Source organism: Aethalodelphis obliquidens, unplaced genomic scaffold (assembly GCF_003676395.1).
Source record: "Aethalodelphis obliquidens isolate GAN/ISIS:26980383/991018 unplaced genomic scaffold, ASM367639v1 scaffold3, whole genome shotgun sequence".
NCBI lineage: Eukaryota > Metazoa > Chordata > Mammalia > Artiodactyla > Delphinidae > Aethalodelphis > Aethalodelphis obliquidens.
The window spans coordinates 50,087,012-50,110,099 of NW_020837947.1; the positions used below are offsets into that span (position 1 = coordinate 50,087,012).

The window sequence follows — 23,088 nt, forward strand, 5'->3', positions numbered from 1 at the left end:
AGAGTTACAATTGTGATCTATAGGTGGGTTGGTCAAATAGGAGCTACTCTGTCATTAATGGAAGTAGGATCCTCCAGAGTCTTCAAGTCTCTAAACATACTCTGTAATTTCCTACCTCTGTGTTTCTCATAGAAACATAAAACCTCAGAGGAGGAAGAGGTCACAAAAGTTGCCCTCATGATCCTTTACCCTTAGGAACAACCAAACAACCACCCCTTCTTCCTCCTCCCCTGCACCAGCCGAGTCTCCAACCATCCAGCCTTCAAGGCTCACTTCCTCTTTACTACCCACAGCATTCTGGTCATACAGATCCTGTGGTACTAATTATAATCTGCCTCACATTCTGGTGATCTATATACTAGTCACGTTTTCTCCTCTAAATTAAGACTAACTATGGTGACTGACTCTTAATTCATCTTGTTACCCCCTATAGCACCTAGAACTATGCCAGCTTTCCATTAAGTACAGTAGGTCTCACTTTCCATGGTTTCACTTACCTGTGGTGAACCCTGGTCAGAAAATTTTAAATGGAAAATTCCAGAAATAAACAATTTGTAAAATTCTAAATTGCACACATGAGCAGTGTGATGAACTCTTGTACGGTCCCATTCAGAATGTGAATCTCCCCTTTGTCCAGGGTATCCCGCCATTAGTCACTTAGTAGCCATCTCAGGTATCGGATCAACTCTCTTTGTATCCCACTGCTTATGTTGAAGTAACCTCTTTTTTACTTAATAATGGCCCCAAAGTGCAAAAGGAGTAATGCTGGCAATTCGGATATGCCAAAGAGAAACTGTAAAGTGCTTCCTTTAAGTGAAAAGGTAAAAGTTCTCGACTTAATAAGGAAAGAAAAAAACCGTATGCTGAGGTTGCTAAGATCTACAGTAAGAATGAATCTTCTATCTGGAATGTTGTGAAGGAAAAAGAAATTCATGCTAACTTTGCTGTTGCACCTCAAACTGAAAAAGTTACAGCCACAGTGCATGATAAGTGCCTAGCTAAGATGGAAAAGGAATTAAATTTGTACAATAAGGTACTTTGAGAGAGAGAGACCACATTCACGTAACTTTTATTATAGTATATTGTTATAATTAAGCAATTTTATTATTTATTGTCAATTTCTTACTATGCTTGATTTATAAGTTAAACTTTATCATAGTTATGTATGTATAGGAAAAACAATAGTATATATAGGCTTAATAGTATCCATGGTTTCAGGTATCCACCACAGATAAAGAGGGACTACTGTACTCGGTAAACATCTATTGAATGACTGGGGAAAAGGGACATAAAATATAAAATGGGTAGGGCTCTCTCTGTTACCCTGCTTCCCTCCCTCCCTCCCTTCCTTCCCTCCCTTCCTTCCTTCCTTTCTCCCTCCCTTCCTCCCTCTCTCTCTTTCTTTCCCTCCCTCCCTCCCTTCCTTCCTTGACCACAGGGCATGTGGCATCTTACTTCCCGGACCAGGGATCAAACCCATACCCCCTGCAGTGGAAGCATGGAGTCTTAACCACTGCACTGCCACAGAAGTCCCTGTTATCCTGCTTTAAAGGTTACTTAAACAAATATCTAGCACGTTGGTTTATTTATTTAGCAAGTTTTCTTCCTAAAAGGATGACATTCCCAAGAGGAGATACTACTGGCTGACCCACTAGAACATGCTGGTCAAAGTTACAACCTTTCCTAGAGTTTACTGCCCTATTAATTGTCCTAAAACATTACTTTATGTACCATGTTCCTGCTCAAAACCTCTGTAGATGTACCCTGTGGATCAGGGTAAGAAGTCTATACTTTGCTGCCTGATTTTATGGCGAATCTGTCTAGGATTTTCATTCTTCCCTTTTCTCTCCAACATGCACTCTGCTCTTATTAGGCAAGTTTCTTCTCTTCCTCCTGAAACATTTGGTGCTTGGCTTCAGATCATGGCTGAAATACCTTCACTCTGCTTGTCTAAATTCTACTCACCTTTCAAGCAAGATCATTTTCCTCCTTAAATCTCATGTCTCCTCAGAGCCTTCCCAATCCTTATTATCCTTACCTTTAACTCCTGATGCACTCATAATAATGTATTTAACTAGTGAGCACGGCTCTTTAAAATACCGTTACAGCTGAAAGGAGTGACAGAAACTAGCTGATCACATCATGCATTTTACAGATGAGGTACTTGGACCCAGAGAGGTTAAGTGACCTGCCTAAGGCCATTCAGCTACATAGTATCTGAGTAACGATTCGGATTCATATTTCTTGATTCAATTGGGCCTCTTTCCACTCTACTGCATTGTTTGGTATTTGGTTCATGTTATTTCGTTTACCAAATTGTAAACTCTTTGAAAAAACTTCTTTCACTCCTTTTATATTCTTCATAACATAGTGGCATACAGATATGGAAGCACTTAAATAGTTGCTGACCACTGAATCATTGTAGCAGTCTTGGGAGGGAAATCTTACATAACATATATTTCTTTTTTTTTTTTTTTTTTTTTTCAGTACGCGGGCCTCTCACTGTTGTGGCCTCTCCCGTTGTGGAGCACAGGCTCCGGCTGCGCAGGCTCAGCGGCCATGGCTCACGGGCCCAGCCGCTCCGCGGCATGTGGGATCTTCCCGGACCGGGGCACGAACGCATGTCCCCTGCATCGGCAGGCGGACTCTTAACCACTGCGCCACCAGGGAAGCCCAACATATATTTCTTGATTAACAATAAAAGATAAAAGAGTTAAGTAATACTTGACCCTTGACAACAAATAATGTTGCTTACCATCTGGTTCTACAAGAATGAAGTCACTAGCCAAGGTAGTCACTGACCATTAACACACCCTGAAAGGAGTTCAGGGTGGAGATCAGGAAGGAGACACTCTATGCTCTGGGAAAACTGGCAGAACAGGCCTGCACATAGATATTTTCAGATAGATTTTACTCAGTTTCTTGCATCTTCTCATACTTAGAAAAGCACTAAGATCATTAATGGAGACATCTGCTCCTCATGACTAGCAGCAACCTTGACGTATGCTTGATTGCATGCATCCTCTTTGCCAGAATCGTATATATACTGATCTACCCCTTACCTCTTTGGAGCAGTTCCTCAGAGCTATCTGAGAGGTTGTCTCCTGGGCTATAGTCCTCAGCAAGTCCCCAAATAAAACTGAACTCACAGTTCTCACGTTGTGCTTTTTTTTCTAGTCCACACCCTAAAATACGTGGAAATCTTATGATTTCTTAACACTATACCTCACTTCTAGTTTTTTTCTCAAAATCTTTTGCCTGACTCCACAGTATCTTCACAAGTTATTTTAAGAAACAAAACAGTATATTCTAATAATTCTCAAACTTTTTTCTATAAAATACATCTCAAAGTAATAATATATCTAGTGAGATGTACCTTATTGAATATTCTAACTAGCAATGTAGTAAGTAATTATTAACTACTTTAATTAATTACTTTAATTAATTATTAATTATAATTCTGAGTAACTGATCTAATCTAGGGGAAGGTACTATGGAGTATATCAAATCATGTACTTTATGATGAGAAACAGAAAAACTTAAAAATTACAGATCAAACAATTACTTGATTAAAACATTTTTCTATTTAAAAAAACTCAAGCCAGTTGGAGGTTAGCATTAGAAAAGCCATCAGTGTTAAAGCTTTTTTAAAAATCAAGCAAGTACTTTTAAAGTGTTTTATAGTCATGTTAATTGATGGGCCTAGATTTTCTCAACCCTTTACCCATCATCTCATTGTATAGGTCTTCTGTTTAGAGAACTATTCCCAATAATTATTTAGGGCTGTGATACATGTGTTATTAAAAGCCAAGTGAGATCACGTACTTTAAATTCTTTTTTAAAACTCTCATTTTACAAAGTTAATGACCACTTTAATTTTTTTTTTTTTTTTTTTTTGGCTGTGTTGGGTCTTCGTTGCCGCCCTTGGGCTTTCTCTAGTTGTGGCGAGCAGGGGCTACTCTTCATTGCAGTGTGCCATCTTCTCATTGCAGTGGCTTCTCTTGTTGCAGAGCATGGGCTCTATGTGCGTGGGCTTCAGTAGTTGTGGCTCGCAGACTCTAGAATGCAGCCTCAGTAGTTGTGGCACACGGGCTTAGTTGCTCCACGGCATGTGGGATCTTCCCAGACCAGGGCTCGAACCTGTGTCCCTTGCATTGGCAGGTGGATTCTTAACCACTGCACCACCAGGTAAGTCCAATGACCACTTCAATTTTTAAAGTTTTAATTCATACTTCTTAATCATTGTCTGAGCAGACAGACATATTCCTCCCAAAGACCAAAGCAACTATTAAATATTAGTTTGTCATGCCTTCCTAGAGTAGAAGAGGTCTTGAGAGGAATATGAGGAGTTGCGCCTACTACTAGCTCTGATTCTCAAAATAATTTTATTCCTAAGAAAGAGGACATGTTGAAGGTATACAGTTCTTAGCACACTGACTCTTCCCTTGAGGTCCCCTGGGAATTCTGAGGCAACTTCTCCCCATTATAGGGACTGGATACATTTTTTTTTTAAATTATTGGAGTATAGTTGCTTTACAATGTTGTGTTAGTTTCTGCTGTACAGCAAAGTGAATCAGCTATATGTATACATATATCCCCTCTTTTTTAGATTTCCTTCCCATTTAGGTCACTACAGAGCATTGAGTAGAGTTCTCTGTGCTATACCGAAGGTTCTCATTAGTTATCTGTTTTATACATAGTAGTGTATATATGTCAATCCCAGTCTCCCAGTTCATCCCACCCACCCCCTTCCCCGCCTTGGTATCCATAAGTTTGTTCTCTCCTTCTGCTTCTGTGTCTCTATTTCTGCTTTGCAAATAAGTTCATCTGTACCATTTTTCTAGATTCCACATATAAGCAATATTACATGATAGTTGTTTTTCTCTGACTTACTTCACTCTGTATGACAAATACATTTTTAAATCGTTTCAGTTAGCAGCACAACATAAATATATTCAAGAAAATGAAAGCAAATTTTCTCCCTTAGAGAAGCTTCAGGCAGCTGAGTCTGAGAAGTCAATGGCCTGCAGAGCTTAAAATTTTTGTTGCCATATTCGCTGCATCAGCTAAGGAGCTGTTCTCACCCCAGTTTGGGAACAGAAGCTGAGCAAGACTACTCAGACTCACAATGAGTCCTGCGACAGAAAACTTCCCATGTGAAGAAACTTGGAAGGCACTCTCTCCACCCAGCTTTTCTCCATTCCTTCAGATTCTTCTCATCTCCCTTTTTATCATGGAAATGACCACAATTATTTTAAGTGGCCACAGTTTTCTAACTTCTAATCTAGCCCCCTTTTTTTTAAATATAAAATTTATTTATTTACTTATTGGCTGCGTTGGGTCTTCGTTGCTGAGCGTGGGCTTTCTCTAGTTGCGGCGAGCAGGGGCTACTCTTCGTTGCAGTGTGCGGGCTCCTCGTTGCAATGGCTTCTCTTGTTGCAGAGTACGGGCTTCTAGGCACGCAGGCTTCAGTAGTTGCAGCACGCTGGCTCAGTAGTTGTGGCTCACAGGCTCTAAAGCATAGACTCAGTAGTTGTGGCACACGGGCTTAGTGCTCCGTGGCATGTGGGATCTTCCCAGACCAGGGCTCGAACCCGTGTCCCCTGCATTGGCAGGCGGATCCTTAACCACTGAGCCACCAGGGAAGTCCTAATCTAGCCCCTTTTTAATGGGCATTTCTCTTAAAGTCCTTTTTCCTTTAAAATAATAAAACACAAAAAACATAACAATTTTAACCCAATATATAGTTATTTCCCTGGAAGAGACAAATCATCATCAACAATTAGTAAAAACTGATCCTTCAGTCTAACTTCTAACCTTATAGAGAATTCTTTTTCTTTCATTTACAGAATTTCAGGATAATTATGTAAATTCAGGTTAAAAGTTACTTGTATAGGGCTTCCCTAGTGGCGCAGTGGTTGAGAGTCCACCTGCCGATGCAGGGGACACGGGTTCGTGCCCCAGTCCGGGAAGATCCCACATACCGTGGAGCGGCTGGGCCCGTGAGCCATGGCCGCTGAGCCTGTGCGTCCAGAGCCTGTGCTCCGCAACGGGAGAGGCCACAACAGTGAGAGGCCCACGTACCGCAAAAAAAAAAAAAAGTTACTTGTATACACCTTAACTTTTTCAATCAAATTATGGTATAGGTCTATTATGAGGTTTTATCCCAAAAACCTTCTTTATAATTCAGAGGGCCAATATGAAACAGCTGGCTCCAAGATGTATGTTGAAATTTGACATCTTACTGCATATGTCCTATATTCCTTCTCACACATTTAACTGTACCCCTCAAACTGGCACAGCAAGGCAAGCATGGGTTTGTAGGGAGGATTCAGGATTAGTTGAATGGTTAGATAAGATGGCTTTCAAGGTGCCTTTCTACACCAAGACTATGACTCTTTAGCTTAAGGGCTGACTAGGAATGAGGACAGGGAAAGACAAAGGACAGAAAGACTTAGGACTCATTTTTGACATTGGATTCACATTCTACCCTTCAAGAATCTGACCCATTCTCTACTAAGCTCTTTGCTACCTCACTTCTGCCCTACCTGTTCCCTATGCTTTAGCCAGGCTAGCAGACTGCCTTATTTGCACATGGTATTACCAGAGGTCAGAATATTTGGGAAAAGGACACACACGGATCAGCAATGCTACCAGAACGGTTTTGCTGCTGGGAAGGTAAAGGGCTAAGGAGATTCCTGGGCTGCCTCAGCTCTGGTGATTAATGCCCTTACTCCCTGATGCTAATCACCACCATTGGCATCCAAACACCATCAGCCTTGACTCTTGGCCAAATAGTAGAGATAAAAGCTATTCAACCTTTAGTATTTACTGAGAGTGTACCAAGTACACAAACCAGAAGTAGTTCCCAATCAGTGGTTTCATTTGGAATACATGAAATGAAATAGAGACAGAACAGAGAAAGAGAAGGGAAACGTCTTTTAGCAACTCCCCCAAGGATTCTATTCGATACAGTTCGAAGTCTAACAATATACAAACTAATATGATATAATAAAGACTAATAGACAGTTGAAAGCCAAAACACATATCTGATGGATCTCCATTCCTTGAATACTAAGAACCGAAGAAGAAAGCTAATGAACAAAAAGTTGATAATGAACAATGTATACACCCATGCATCTGCATCAACTGGTATATTTTTCTGCTCAGACTTCTTACAAACACACCTGGCTACCTGTCATTATTTTTAAGACACAAATAACAAACTACTCTTGCAAACAGTTACTTGTGAGCACAGTTATCAGTTGAGGAAACAATTTTCTGCAGGTGTAAAAATTACATTTCTCAATAAGAAAAATTTAGGTATAGTCAGTTTACTCGTTAAGCCTTTAGAATTTAGTTTTGGCCTGCTTTCTTTGAATAGGGTATTTTCGTTTTAGGTCCACAGAAATTTAACTCTAAAGAAAGTAGTTCTCAAACTTTTTGGTTTCAGGACCCCCTAGCACTCTTAAAAATTACTGAGGAACCCATGAGCTTTTGCTTATGTGGGTTATATCTCCCAATAGTTACTGTATTAGAAATAAAAACTGAGAAAATTTAAAAATATTTATTAATTGATTTAAAAACAATGATAAAACCATTATATTCAACCCATAAAATTAACAGAAATAACATTTTTATGAAAATAATTATATTTCTAAAATGAAAATAGTAAGAAGAGTAGCATTGTTTTATACTTTTGGCAAATCTCTTTAATGTCTGGCATAATAGAAGATGGTAGAATTCTCATACCTGCTTCTACAGTCAAACTATTGTGATATGTTGCTTTGGTTGAATCATATAAGAAAATCTAGCCTCACACAAATATGTAGTTGGAAAAGGGAAAAGTTTTTTTTTTTTTTTGCGGTACACGGGCCTCTCACTGCCGCGGCCCCTCCCGTTGCGAAGCACAGGCTCCGGACGCACAGGCCCAGCAGCCATGGCCCACGGGCCCAGCTGCTCTGCGGCATGTGGGATCCTCCCGGACCGGGGCACGAACCCGTGTCCCCTGCATCGGCAGGCAGACTCTCAACTACTGCACCACCAGGGAAGCCCAGGGAAAAGTATTTTAACAGCCTTGTTAGATAATTGTGGATTTTCTTCTTTGCTGCTACATGAAAACTCAACAAGAACTTCCTTCCAAAGAGCTCACTATGGAAAGAGGGGGAAAAGAATAACTTTATAGTGGAGACAAACACTACCTCAGACAAGTGTGATCAAGGTTAACATCAACAGTGATAAGTCATGTTGATAATAAGTACCCTTGATATGATCTGATGAAAATAGCACTTAACCTCTGTGATCTTCCTCCCAAAGCCCACAATTCCAGTCAAATCATGAGAAAAACATCAGACAAATCCCATTTGAGGGACAATCTACAAAATAAATGACCAGTATTCCTCAAAACTGTCAGGGTCATCAAAAACAAGGCAAGTCTGAGAAACTGTCACGACCAAAAGGAATCTAAGGAGGCAAGATAACTAAAGGTAATGTGGTATCCTGGATGGGATCCTGGAACAGAAAAAGGATACTGGGTAAAAACTAAGAAAGTGTGAATAATATATGGACTTTAGTTAATCATATCAATACTGGTTCATTAATTGTAATGAATATACCATACTAATGTAAGATGTTAATAATAGGGGAAGTTGGATTTGGGAGTATATGGAAACTCTCAGGACTACCTTCTCAATTTTTCTGTAAGCTTAAAACTTCTAAAATATAGTCTATTTAAAATTTTTTAAAAACTTGACAAGAAGTAATTTTTTAAATAATAGTTGCAATGTAGAGTCTGAAACAATATTAGTGTATTTTTAAAATTCTGTTATATTATCCATTATTAGTCTTTCTTGCATTTTAAATAGACCTTCGTCATGCATGATTTTGTAAGAGTATGCATTGGTTATTGGAAAATATTCATTCAAAGAGTAATGCATATCTTCTAAATGTTAACACATTTAATTATACAATACCAAAACTTAGCATTTGTTAATATCACCATCAATCTTATCAGAAAAAAATACTTAAGAATTGGGAAGAGGTGCCAAGTTCATGGTGGCAGCAACAAGTTTTCCAAAATTCTATTTTTTACTTGTTTGCTCAAATTTTTATCATTGGCAACAAATACTTGTAGTTGTTTTCTTAAAGTGACAGTTTTATCGATACTTTGTTCATTTTCAAGAAAATGTCTGTCAAACACTATGAGAAAATGTCTGCCAAACCTGAATAACTGTAGTCTATCTGTCACTTATTCTTCCAAGTGAAAATGGTGTTCCAAGAAAAAAGTGACTAGTTTAGCTAACAACTCAAACAATTGCACAAGTGCTTTTCCTAAAGACAGCCACTGTATTTGGTACATAGCAGAAGAGCTTTATGTGTACTTCCTTCATGACAGTGAGTATTAAAAAGACACGTTCTAAAAAAAAAAAAAAAAAAAAGACATGTTCTCAGGGCTTCCCTGGTGGCGCAGTGATTAAGAATCCGATTGCCAATGTAGGCGACAAAGGTTCGAGCCCTGGTCTGGGAAGATCCCAAATGCTGCGGAGCAACTAAGCTCATGCGCCACAACTACTGAGCCTACACTCTAGAGCCTGCGAGCCACAACTACTGAAGCCTGCACGCCTAGAGCCCGTGCTCCGCAACAAGAGATGCCACTGCAATGAGAAGCCCGCACACCACAATGAAGCATAGCCCCCCGCTCGCCGCAACTAGAGAAAGCCCGCGCGCAGCAACGAAGACCCAATGCAGCCAAAAAATAAATAAATATTTTTTAAAAGAAAAAATAAAAAGACATGTTCTCAAGGGTTGAGATTTAACAATATTAATCATTTTTAATTACTGCTTCTTCAAGGACATTTTAAAGTGGAACTGTAAGTATTCTTCATGGGCAATGAAGAATATAACATGGTTTGGTGCCATTGCCTTGATTCATGCTAAAGCACCAGCAGTTTTATCCACCATTGCTTTTGCACCATTACTGCAAATGTTACCACAGTGGAAAAGGCAAACAGTATCCTAGTATTATTATACAGAGTTTTGACCTCCAGGACCTCTGAAAGGGTTTCAGGACCCCTAGATGCCTAAGAACTGCACTTCAAAAACCACTGACTTAAGTGATGACATTTCTGACTTCTCCATTACCCTCTGATTGAGCCAAGTAACTATGTCAAGGAAAGGAAAGGAATCCCTAAAGCTCACGTCATGTCTGGAGAAATGAATCTGCCTCACTTTCCTTTACCATGCCTCCGATATGGAGGTAATGACAGGGAACAAAGACCACCCAAACATATTCTCTTTTACCCTCCCATAGTTCTCTAAAGCAGGGCTTCCCAACCTTTTTAATATCATGGCCAGGAGAAAAAAATGATAATATTTTCACTAAGGAGTAAAGGAATGAGGCTGCCTAAGGCTTGAGGTCCCTGTCCTGGAGGCACAGGCCCTATATTGCCTTCAGGAGGATGGAGGGGGTCAGTAGCTGGGCCCATTCCCAGTGGGCATGCCAAGGCATATGAATTGGACAGTCTGCACTAAGGTTCTAGCAGAGAGGCGGGTCTCTCAGACTGGAGGATATCTTGTTCCCCAGCCAGCTTCACGCTTTATAAAGGGCTCAAAGCTTAGCTCAGATGTGGGAATTCACGAAGTATCTGATTGTACTTCATGGTAGAACCAGAATTATATTAAAGGTTTGATGTAGAACTTTTCCAGAACATTTTCAGATATACTGTAGTGATTAAGAGCACAGAATCTGACTCCTAGACTACCAAGGAGTTCAAGTCCTGGCTCTGCCACTTACTCGCTATGCGATCTTGGGAAAGTAACTTAACATCTTGGTGCCTCAATTTCTCCACCTATAAATGGGGACAATAATAGTACCTACCTACTGTAAGTATAAAATGAATTAATACATATAAAGTACTTAGAACGATACCTGATACATGGTAATATTTGCTATTATTACTATGCAGGTGCTATAGGGTCTCCTAATTGAGACTGCTTCTCTGAGCATGACAGTGTTGAATTGTTGATTTGCAGAGAATAAGAGTCCCACAGATAACAAAAGATTAGATGTTAACCTGCTGGATTCCAGATCTGAGGAACTGTGCTTGGTGCTGGGAGGGGTACAGTGTGAGGAGAGGGTAATAGCCCAGGCCTTTTTAGCTTTACTTATGGCATACGTCAAGGGTTTAGAGTTTAAACCTCCTTTAACCTATTAAGATACTAATAGATAAGTTTCTACCTAATATATATGTCTATAAATATATTATTTTTTCTTGGAAAGGGCCATGGTTCAAAAATAATGGTTATAGGCTATCAACCCATCCACTCCTTGCCGAAGGTGTTTTTCATGATAATGTCAGGATGGGTGGTTGGGTGAGTCTCAGACTTCAAGAGCCTCCCAGAAATCTAGAAGGGCAATCCAATGCTGGGACTGTCCCAGACACACTAGATGCCTGCTTCTTTACCTTCAGCTGGAGGTACCTTCTTCTTTACTGAATGGTTTGTGGCAGCTATTTAGCCTGGCTCATAATATCATTATAACTAATGAAGAGTTTTAGGCTACATCTGAAAGTACAATGATTTTAAGAGTCCTCTTCATGCAAAGTGTTCTATATCTGAATTGCCATAGTTATAAGGTTGCAAAGAAATGTAAAATCATCATAACAAGAAAATAGTTACAAATAAACTGACCACTTAGAAATGTAGCCCTTCCAGAAATAACAAAGATCAGAGTGGAAATAATAAAATAGAGACTACAAAGACAATAGAAAAGATCAATAAAACTAAGAGTCAGTTCTTTGAAAACATAAAATTGACAGACCTTTAGCTAGATTCACCAAGAGAAAAAGAGAGAGGACTCAAATAACTAACATCAGAAATTAAAGAGGAGATGTTACAATTGATACCACAGGAATACAAAGGATAAAAGAGACTATTATGTGTTCATAGTAGCACTATTCACAATAGCCAAAACATAGAAACAACCTAAATGTCCATTGACAGATGAATGGATAAAGATGATGTGGTACATATATACAATGGAATATTACTCAGCCAGAAAAAGGAACGAAATAATGCCACTTGCAGAAACATGGATGCAACTAGAGATTATCATACTAAGTGAAGTCAGAAACACAAATACCATACGCTATCACTTATATGTGGAATCTAAAATGTGGCACAAATGAACGTATCTACAAAATAGAAACAGACTCACAGACATAAAGAACAGACTTGTGGTTGCCAAGGGGGAGGGGGTGGGGGCTGGAAGGACTGGGAGTGTGGTAATAGCAGATGTAAACTATTATATATAGGATGGATAAACAACAAGGTCCTACTGTATAGCACAGGGAACTATATTCAATATCCTGTGATAAACCATAGTGGAAAAGAATATTTTTAAAAAATGTCTGTATGTGCATAACTGAGTCACTCTGCTGTACAGCAGAGATTGGCACAACATCGTTAATCAACTATATTTCAATTAAAAATTAAATTAAAAAAAAGAGACTCATTAACAATTATATACCCACAAATTTGACAACTTGGAGGAAATGGATAAATTCCTAGAAGCATACAACATACCAAGACTGAATTGTGAAAAAATAGAAAATTTAGCAGTGAAATTGAATAAATAATCAAAAACCTCCCAAAAAACAAAAGTCCAGGACCAGACAGCTTCACTGGTGAATTCTACCAAACATTCAAAGAAGAATTAACACCAATACTTCCCAAACTCTTCTAAAAAACAGAAGCAGTAATACTTCCAAATACATTTTATGAGTCCAGCATTACCCTGATACCAAAACCAGACAAGGATACCACAAGAAAAGAAAATTACAGGCCAATATCCCTGCTGAACATAGATGCAAAAATCCCCAACAAAATACTAGCAAACCAAGTTCAACAATACATTAAAAGGATCACACGCAATATTAAAATGGGATTTATTCCAGTGATACAAGGATGGTTCAACATATGCAAATCAATCTGACACACCACATTAACAAAATGAAGGATAAAAATCATTTAATCATCTCAATAGATGCAGAAAAAGCATTTGACAAAATTCGACATCATTTATAATAAAAACTTTAAACAAAGTAGATACAGAGGTAATGTACCTCAACATAATAAAGGCCATATGTAACAAGCTCACAGCTAACATCAAAAGCTTTTCCTTTCAGATCAAGAACAACACAAAGATGCCCACTCTCAGCACTTTCATTCAATATAGTATTGGAAGCCCTAGCCAGAGCAATTAGGCAAGAAGAAGAAATAAAATGCATCCAAATTGAAGGGAAGAAGTAAGACTGTCACTGTTTGCAGATGACATATTATATGTAGAATACCCTAAAGACTCCACCAAAAAAACTATTAGAACTAATAAAAAGAATTCAGTAAAGTCACAGAATACAAAATCATATACAAAATTTGTTGTGTTTCTATACACTAACAACCAACTATCAGAAGAGAAATTAAGAAAACAATCCCATTTACAATTGCATCAAAAAGAATAAAATGCCTGAGAATAAATTTAAGGAAGTGAAACACCTATATACTGAAAACTACAAGAGATTAATGGAAGAAATTAAAGATACAAATAAATGAAAGGTTAGTCCATGCTCATGGATTAGAAAAATATTGTTAAAATGTCCATACTACCCAAAGCAATTATAGATTCAATGCAATCCCTATCAAAATTCCAGTGTTATTTTTCACAAAAATAAAACAAACAATCCTAAAATTTATATGGAACCACAGAATATCCTGAATCGCCAAAGGAATACTGAGAAAGAACAGGCCTGGAAGCATCATGCTCCCTGATTTCAAACTATATTAGAAAGCTATAATAATCAAAACAGCATAGTACTGGCATAAAAACAGATGCAAAGATCAATACAACAGAATAGAGAACCCAGAAATGAATCCATATATATGGTCAATTAATTTATGACACAGGAGCCAAGAATATACAATGGGGAAAGGACAGTCTCTTCAATAAATGGTGGTGTGAAAACTGGACAGTCATATGCAAAAGAATGAAACTCGATCACTATCTTACACCATACACAAAAATTAACTCAAAATGGATTAAAAAATTGAACATAAGACCTGAAACCATAAAACTCTTAGAAGAAAACACAGGCAGTAAGCTCCTTGACCTAGGCCTTGGTGATGACTCTTTGAATCTGACACCAAAAACAATAGCAACAAAAGCAAAAATAAAGCAGGAATACATCAGACTAAAAAGCTTCTGCCCAGCAAAGGAAACCATCAACAAAATGAAAAGGCAACCTATTGAATGGAAGAAAATATCTGCAAATCATATATCTGATAAGGGGTTAATATCCAAAACATATGAAGAACTCATCCAATTTAATAGCAAAAAAAAAAAAAAATCCAATTAGAAATGGGCAGATGGGACTTCCCTGGTGGCGCAGTGGTTAAGAATCCGCCTGCCAATGCAGGGGACAAGGGTTCGAGCCCTGGTGTGGGAAGATCCCACACGCCGCAGAGCAACTAAGTCCGTGTGCCACAACTACTGAGCCTGTGCTCTAGAGCCTGTGAGCCACAACTACTGAAGCCCACACGCCTAGAGCCCGTGCTCCACAGAAAAGAGAAGCCACTGCAATGAGAAGCCCGTGCACCGCAACGAAGAATAGCCCCCTCGCTGCAACGAGAGAAAGCCTGTGTGCAGCAACGATGCAGCCAAAAATTAATTAATTAAAAATAAAAATGGGCGGATGATCTGAATAGATATTGTTCCAAAGAAAACAAAGACGCCCAACAGATACATGAAGAGATGTTTAACATCACTAATCCTCAGGGAAATGCAATCCAAATCCACAGTGAGATATCACCTCACACCATTTAGAATGGCTATTATCAAAAAGACAAGAAATAACAAGCGTTGGTAAGGATGTGGAGAAAAGGGAACACTTGTGCGCTGTTGGTATGAATGTAAATTGGTACAGACACTATGGAGAATAGTATGCAGGTTCCTCAAAAAATTAAATATAGATATGATCTAGCAATTCCACTTCCGAGTATTTATCTAAAGAAAACAAAAACACTAACTTGAAGAGATATATGCACCACATGTTCACTGCAGCATTATTTACAATAGCCAAGACATGGAAACAACTTAAGTATCCATCAATGGATGAAAGCAAGTGTGGTATATCTATATACTGTAATATTATTCAGCCATAAAAAAAAAAAAGAAATCTTGCCACTTGCAACAACATGAATGGACCTTGAGGGCATTATGCTAAATGAAATAAGTTAGAGAGAGAAAGACAAATACTGTATGGTCTCACTTATATGTGGAATCTAAAAAAATGAAAACAAAAAAACAAGCTCATACATACAGAGAGCAGATTGGTAGTTGCCAGAGGTGGGGGTTGGGGGGGTGGGAGAAATGGGTGAAAGGGGTCAAAAGGTACAAACTTTTAGTTATAAAATAAATAAGTCATGGGGGTATAAATGTATAGCATGGTAGCTATAATTAATAATATTGTATTACAGATTTGAAAATTGCTTAGAAGATAGATCTTAAAAGTTCTCATCACAAGAAAAAAATTTTTTGCAATTATATAAGGTGACTGATGTTAACTAGATTTATTGTGGTGATCATTTTGCAATGTATACAAATACTGAATCATTATGTTGTACACCTGAAACTAATATAATGTTATAGGTCAATTATACCTCAATTTTTAAAATGTAACCCTTCCTCAAACTTCCATCACAGCTTAATACTAGTACTTAATCCAACCTATCATATCAATGTTTAATGTCAGTCATCCAGTCTGACGCAGTAAACATCCTACAATTACAATATGGATATAAAGCAAACCTATCCATGCAAAGCCACTGAGAAATGAAGATCTGGCTAACTGAAGAAGAAAAAACTCAACAAGGATAGTGACAACATAAAAACTTTAAAAGAAAAAAAAAACTTTAAAAGAAAGTAACTGAAATATTCATGAATTAAAACAGGACTTTGAAAAAACCGATGATATCCTTAAATGTTTTTATAAACATGATTTTCCATGTACTCGAACAACCAATCATGAAGTGTAGGATATACTAGTTTATCATCCTAAAATTTTGTCAAGAAAGTTATGCCAAAAATAAATAGTAATTTGTTCACTATTTATTTTAGGAATTTAGTTCTTATTATAGTCCATATTTTTGTCAAATAAGATAAAAATATCTATTTTTATAAGTATTATCTTAATTTTTCAAGATAAAGCCCCAATCAATCTTCTTCCTCACTACCCCGATACAGTAGACTATGAAGATGTTGGTCTCTGATTAGTGGCTTTTTCCTGGTACTAAGTCTCCTGAAATAATGAGCACATAAAAAATAGAGATAAATACTCAGTAGCTGCTCCAAGAGACCACCTTTGCCTTACCACCTCAAGACACAACAGGTCTGTCCTTCCCCTTTCCTCACTAGGTCCCCTTCTATGGAAGTGGGGGGAGCTTCTCAGATATATAAGATTTTTCTCAAGTGGCAAAGTAAGTAAAACTTAAATGGAAGCCTTAATAAAATTATGTCTGAAGATATTAGGTTATTAGGACCTTGATGAGATAGATGCAATAGAAGTGTGAAGCGTCCATATCACACAGAATAACCTTTACAACCAGAGACTGACATTATCACCTTGTCAGAGGATTCTAATTCATCCTAGTCCTTATTGGTCTTGAAGTGCTTTATTTCTGTGATAGCATTTGTAGATTGGATTCTCTCTCTGGTTTGAAAATTACAAATTTAGAAGTAATGAAGTCACTAGTTTTTAAGAAAAGTGGTCATAAAATGGCTAGCAGGTATAAAAAATACTTTCTCTTCCCCCTGAAAAACAATTCTTTTTTAGCTACATAAAATTCAAGATAAATCAGAGAGACTAGTTGAAATGATAATTTATACATAATTGAGGTATTATGCTTAAAGATATATGTAACTGGCTTTGTTTTTCTCAAGATTTACAGTCAATTGAATACCCATTGAGTACTGAGAATTCCCAGAGCTTTTAAAAGACAGAATTCAGGGCTTCCCTGGTGGTGCAGTGGTTGAGAGTCTGCCTGCCAATGCAGGGGATGCGGGTTTGTGCCCTGGTCCCGGAAGATCCCACATGCCGCGGAACGGCTGGGCCCGTGAGCCATGGCCGCTGAGCCTGCGCGTCTGGAGCCTGTGCTCCACGACGGGAGAGGCCACAATAGTAAAACGCCCGCGTACCGCAAAAAAAAAAAAAAAAAAAAAGACAGAATTCATATCTATAATTAATCTGTAATCAACATCTTTCTCATTTATATGAATATATATGTACATATTTTTTTCTCTGTTGGATATATTGTTATATAATATAGATGTCACAGTTATAAAAATTCACTTTCTTTGACCTTGGCCCAAATAGGTCAGATATTATGACAATAACAGATGAGCCATAAGAACAAGGAATGGAAATTCTTTTATGTCATACCTCCTTGGATCATGGTATTATTACTTCATCTTCCTTTCCCCTGGTACTAACCTCACCTCATTTTTTAAAAAAATTTTCTTATGTTTGACTTTTACAAAATATCCCTAAAGCTGATTTTAGTTTTGCTTCCAGCAATAGCTGACAGTTCTCTCTGTTTCTAATTTTGTTTTCGAGCCCTTCTAAGAGTAAATTTCATGCCAGTATCTATAAAAAGCACATGGGTATATACACATGAGTATTTCTCTTAATGAGACTTTTAAATTGGTTCTGACTCTGTGAATTGTATTTTAAAATCTGAAACAGGAAGAGAGGAAAATATGAAGTATTTTAACATGTGAAAAGGCCAATGAGTCTGAACATGTCTGGATACTCACTCTCTCACACAGCTCTTCAAATGTGCAGTCGGCAATGGTTCCACAGGCTTTATTCAGCCGCAGCTCTCTGCCTTGCACTTTTAGAATCCTTGGTCTAGTTACTATGGGAACATGAACAAAGACTCAATCTTGTCTGGATAATTACTATAAAATTCATCTCTTACAGATAGGAAATGCATAGCTTGATGAATAATAGCACATGATTCAACACATAAATTAGACAAAATGCTGATACAATGACTGCCACTTGAGTGTGGCATCAACCCATATACAGCAATGGAACTTATTAATTGGTCAGTGGAGATTGGGCATTGTGTTCTAAATGTATTCTCTTTCAAGAGAAATTAACTTACGTACAATCATTTTGTTTCTGAGCCAGCTCATCAAACAACTTATCCATGACAGCCTCCACATCAGCTTCACTTGTGCTACAGTGAAAAGAATAATAGAATATGAAATTAATAACACTTGAAGCCAACATCAAACAGCTGCCTGAGCCTGCTTAGCTTTTTGCCCATAAAAAAAAAGAACAGGATGTTATGCTCTAAATACAAACATCAGATTTAGAATACACTTAAAAGCAGAGAATATTAACTCTCAGGTAGATGATTCTGCCTTATTTGCATACACTGAAAGACTTCTGTGCTTCTGGCTGTTTTCAGTAATGAGACGATACAGGCAGAGTAAATCCATTAATACTATGTGTACACAATGAGAAGAAAGGCTTCTGGCTCTCTCTTGCATGCAAAACAAGAGCAAATAGACAAGGCAGTCAAGCATCCAGCAAAGTATCCTTTGAAATCTCTACTGCGAGGGTACATGTGAAATTAAATACTGAATCTGCCTTTTAAAAAAATCAAGCCAAGCCACTGACTGAGAGGATCAAACATGCAGAATTAAATTACCAGCTTCAAAATACCAACTTGATCTGCACATCAATAACTTTATCAGACTTTGAGTATAAGGACGATTATAGACCACACAGTTTCTCTCAAAAGTGTCCTTGTCGGAAACTCAAGAAAACTCTCTCCTTCTGTGATGCCCACCATTGCAGCTACTATGAAGTTAGTCTCGACAAAGAATCCTTTGTATTCTAATTAGAAATCACCATATGGTTTAGGGAACCCACATACACAAATGTGATAATACTATGGCTTTTTTTCCTCTCACTTTTTTTTTTTTTTTAAAAAAAAAGGACTGATAAATTAACAGTCAATAAAATAAAAATAACTGACAGAAGAAATAAACATTGTTAAAAAAACAACTTCAAGTTAAAATATAAGTTTACTTCAACTCTATATATAAACTTATACAGGATGACCTGCCAATATGCTTAATTTTGACACACAAATCACTCTAATCTAGGAGTGGAAGAAATTAACCTCCATTCTGGACATCCGTCTTAATAAAGTCTTACTGAAAACTAATATGATAAATTATTTTTTCTTTAGATTAAGCTTAAACTAAACCAAAATAATTTCTCCCTTGAGATAATTATCAGGTGGCAAGCATTTAACACATAAGCACCTAATTCTTCAAATGTTCTACAGTAAAAGCACACAGTCAGTATGAAGGGTTTGGAACTATCACATTTCAAGTAATAACCACTCCACCTCAAGGATCTTAAAAATATCATTTGCAATGGTTGGCTTTGCAGGGGAATGCTATTTGACTTATATAAAGGCTTGTATGATATTTGAATAGAGCTGTATTAAAGTAATAAAATTACACTACAGAAAGAGTGATTATAGACACTAAACAATTTTAAAGTACAAAGAAATCATACAAGCCAATGTAAATGTCAATGCCCACACCAAGCACATGTATGTTTAGATGGCTTTGCCAACATCATTCATAGGAATTCATTTGGAATCATCTCCACCTTGCAATGGAGATGTACACACATACAACTGATGGAGAAGGGAGCTACTTTTTAAGGGATATATAAAGAAGAAAGCAATGTCAGCCACCCAGGACATCTGCTGGCTTTCAGAAAGTTAACCTGTCCTTACGTTAGGCATGTTACCTAATAGAGGGGGAGAACTGAATTCTGAAAAATAACTAAAATAGAAGACAGTCACGTTTCTCAAAGCATCTTTGGTTAACAAACAATTGCTTATAAACTTCCTCAGTGGTGATTTCTTTGTTACTCTGTGCTCAAATATACTATAATATTAAAATATGGCTCACTAGACTTTAGTTAGGCCACATCTATGAAATTGCTATATGTGATTTCATTTATAGTGAAATTATATGTGAAATGATAAAATTATTTTTGTTATAATAGTACCTTATAAGAATTCTATTATATTATCATAAAAAGTTACTCAGGGACTTCCCTGGTGGAGCAGTGGTTAAGAATCCGCCTTCCAATGCAGGGGACATGGGTTCGAGCCCTGGTCCGGGAAGATCCCACATGCCGCAGAGCAACTAACCCTGTGTGCCACAACTACTGAGCCTGCGAGCCACAACTACTGAGCTTGCACACCTAGAGCCTGTGCTCCGCAACAAGAGGAGCTACCGCAATGAGAAGTCCGCACACTGCAAAGAAGAGTAGCCCCAGCTCGCCACAACTAGGGAAAACCCGCAAGCAGCAACGAAGATCCAACAAGACCCAATGCAACCAAAAATAAATTAATTAATTAATTAATTTTAAAAAAAGTTACTCAGAAGTTACAACATGTAAAATAAAAAAAAATTATTGGTGTAAAGTGGCCTAAAAATAAACATTCATAAAAGCATTTTATGTAGCTCGCAACTGAACAGACTGTTATCTATCTAAACCAAATTGCACTTGACCTCAGGGAGTAAGAAGCTCTACTGACCTGCTGGGGGACAGAAACCTTATTTGCATATTGTCTTAAAAGCAGGAGGGGCTAGTGTGTTATTTTGGTTTTATCAGATGTATCTATATTGATATAAAATAAATAATGATGCTATGAAAGAAATCATTACCAGAAATGAATATATTCATAATCCCTTAACAATAACGTAGAAGAAAACACTAGTCTTCTCACACTCCACTCAGACTTCAGACTTCCCTACTTAAGAGGATCCATCAATCAGAGCTCATTAATTTTTTTAAGAACAAAAATTAGACTAGTAAAAAAGAGAAATTAAAAGTTACCTGTCTATACTGGCCTAAAAGATACAGAGTTTCACTTAATATTCAGGTTCATATCTGGTTTAAACTTCTTTGACTATGTTTTTTAATTCTAGTAAAAAATTTGGATGATTCTGAACTTTTTCAATGTGTCACACGGAATAAAAAAAGCTATCATTTGTTGAGCAACTATTATGTAGCAGTTAATTTGCCTAAACCATATCCACCTTACCATGTAGTATGTATTATCATGTTTTTACTGAAAACTGAAACTCAGAATTAAGTCATTTTATCTAAGATCTGAATACATAAAAATTTAAATTTTCTGTATAACAGAAAATATTACAAATAAAATGTACACATCAAATTGGGAAGCATAGTGGCAACATTTATGGCATACGACTAATATTTTCAATGTATTAAAAACGCCAACATATAAAAAATTGAATACCACAATAGAAAAACTGTGAAAGGACCTGAACAGGCAAATTTCGTTAAAAAAAACAGCTCAGTAGGCAAAAAGCATGTGTAAAGTGTTTCATTCTTACTAGTGATAAAAATGCAATGTAAAATCATGAGAGGCCATACTTTTATCTAAACTGGCAGAGATAAGGCAAAAGATAAAATAGCTGGAGCAAGCATAGGTAAGGAGAAAAAGAACCCTCTTATGTACCACGGGGAGGAATGTAAAACTGGTTACAAGAGTTCAAGGTAACCAGATAGTATGTAATAAAAGTATTAAAAACATGCATATCATATCACCCAGCTATTCCACCCATAGGAATCTCACTTATGGAAATAATAATGTTTAACGACTCCAAGGATGTTCACTGTGACACTGCTAACATCAAAAAAGTGAAAAAGAACCTAAATGTCCAATAATGGGGAATTTGAAGTACATTTGGATACACCCATACAATGGATCATTATGCACTTTTTGCATTGTGCAATGTTTCCCTCTTGTCCTGGAATTGTAATTAAGGCTCAAAGTTGATGGACAGAAGTGCTGAGTACACTCAGATTTCTAAAGAGAACCACCAATAAGCCACCAATAACTGGATCCAGACTCCTGCCCCTGTGGTTAAATAATGAGAAGAACCAGCCCTATTCCAAATGCCACCCTCCTCCACAATCCCCCCTATTCCCCACACCACAGTGTCTTTCTAAGGAGGGGAAAGAGGATCAGGAATCACTGGCTTTTGTGTCTAGTATTTGTGATAAGAACCTTTTCCCTCCCTTCCCCTTAGGAAAGAAGAGGGTGATTTATTTACCCTCCCCAAAAAACAAGTGATGAGGGAAAGTGATTCTTAGAGAAGCACTTGGAAAGATTAGGGAAGCCTGGAAGAAGAAAAGACTGGCATTGCTTTCCTTAGTTGAATGAACAGGACCTTAGTAGATTGAGAAATCAGAAGGTGGGAGGTGGGGTACTGAGCCAAGATAAAGCAATCCAGTCCTCACCACAAACTCCCCAAAGGTTTGGCACTACTAGATATACTCAAAAATGCAGGTGAGGGGTCAGGCTGGAAACACAGGCATTGTTTGAAAATAAGACAAAGGCAGTTCCTTAGATTCTCTCCTTTCACCTGGACAGCCAGACTCCTATAATTCCTCCATTCCAGCTGAAACTGGTAAGTTTACTGTCTGGGACAATTTTAACATTGAGAAAGGGTGAGAGACACTGTACTACAATTCTGCAAAGTAAACAGTGAAACCAACAGTCCTTACCTCTTCAGCATCCAGAACCCTACCAGTCCAGGAAGCTTCCATCCCAAGAAGTAGACAGAAAAATTGGAGGAAACTCAATAGCCAAAAAAAAAAAAAAAAGACCTGCAGATACTGACATTTGGGGGTTCTTCATTGGAAAACCTGACCTGCCACCTTATCTAGTGAAGCCCACCAATCAATAAAACCCTGTCTATGCACACAGAACTTCTAATCGGCTTTTCAGTGCTTCATTCTTGTGAACGGACAACAAATATTTCTAGGCATTTAAGGAAATCCTCTAGGATAAAAGATAAAAATCACAATAAAGAAGTAGAGAAAAGGATCTTGGAGGAAGGAAAGAAAAAAATACAGAGACCAAAAGGGGAAAAATATACTCTAATATGCCTATTATTATATA

General features: G+C 37.6%; 1 protein-coding gene across 5 annotated transcripts in view; it reads right to left on the minus strand.

The window, feature by feature from the left end:
- Positions 1-23,088, minus strand: part of AFG1L (AFG1 like ATPase) — a 194,383-nt gene that overhangs the window by 25,177 nt on the left and 146,118 nt on the right. For 4 of the 5 annotated variants that reach the window (XM_027089073.1, XM_027089081.1, XM_027089092.1 and 1 more), the window contains 2 exons: positions 18,221-18,291; positions 17,864-17,964 (listed from right to left, as the gene is read on the minus strand). In XM_027089073.1, the coding sequence (XP_026944874.1) occupies positions 17,864-17,964; positions 18,221-18,291 (172 nt within the window). Of the gene's footprint in view, positions 1-17,863; positions 17,965-18,216; positions 18,292-23,088 lie in introns of all 5 variants that reach the window. The other variant, XM_027089070.1, reaches the window with a different exon arrangement.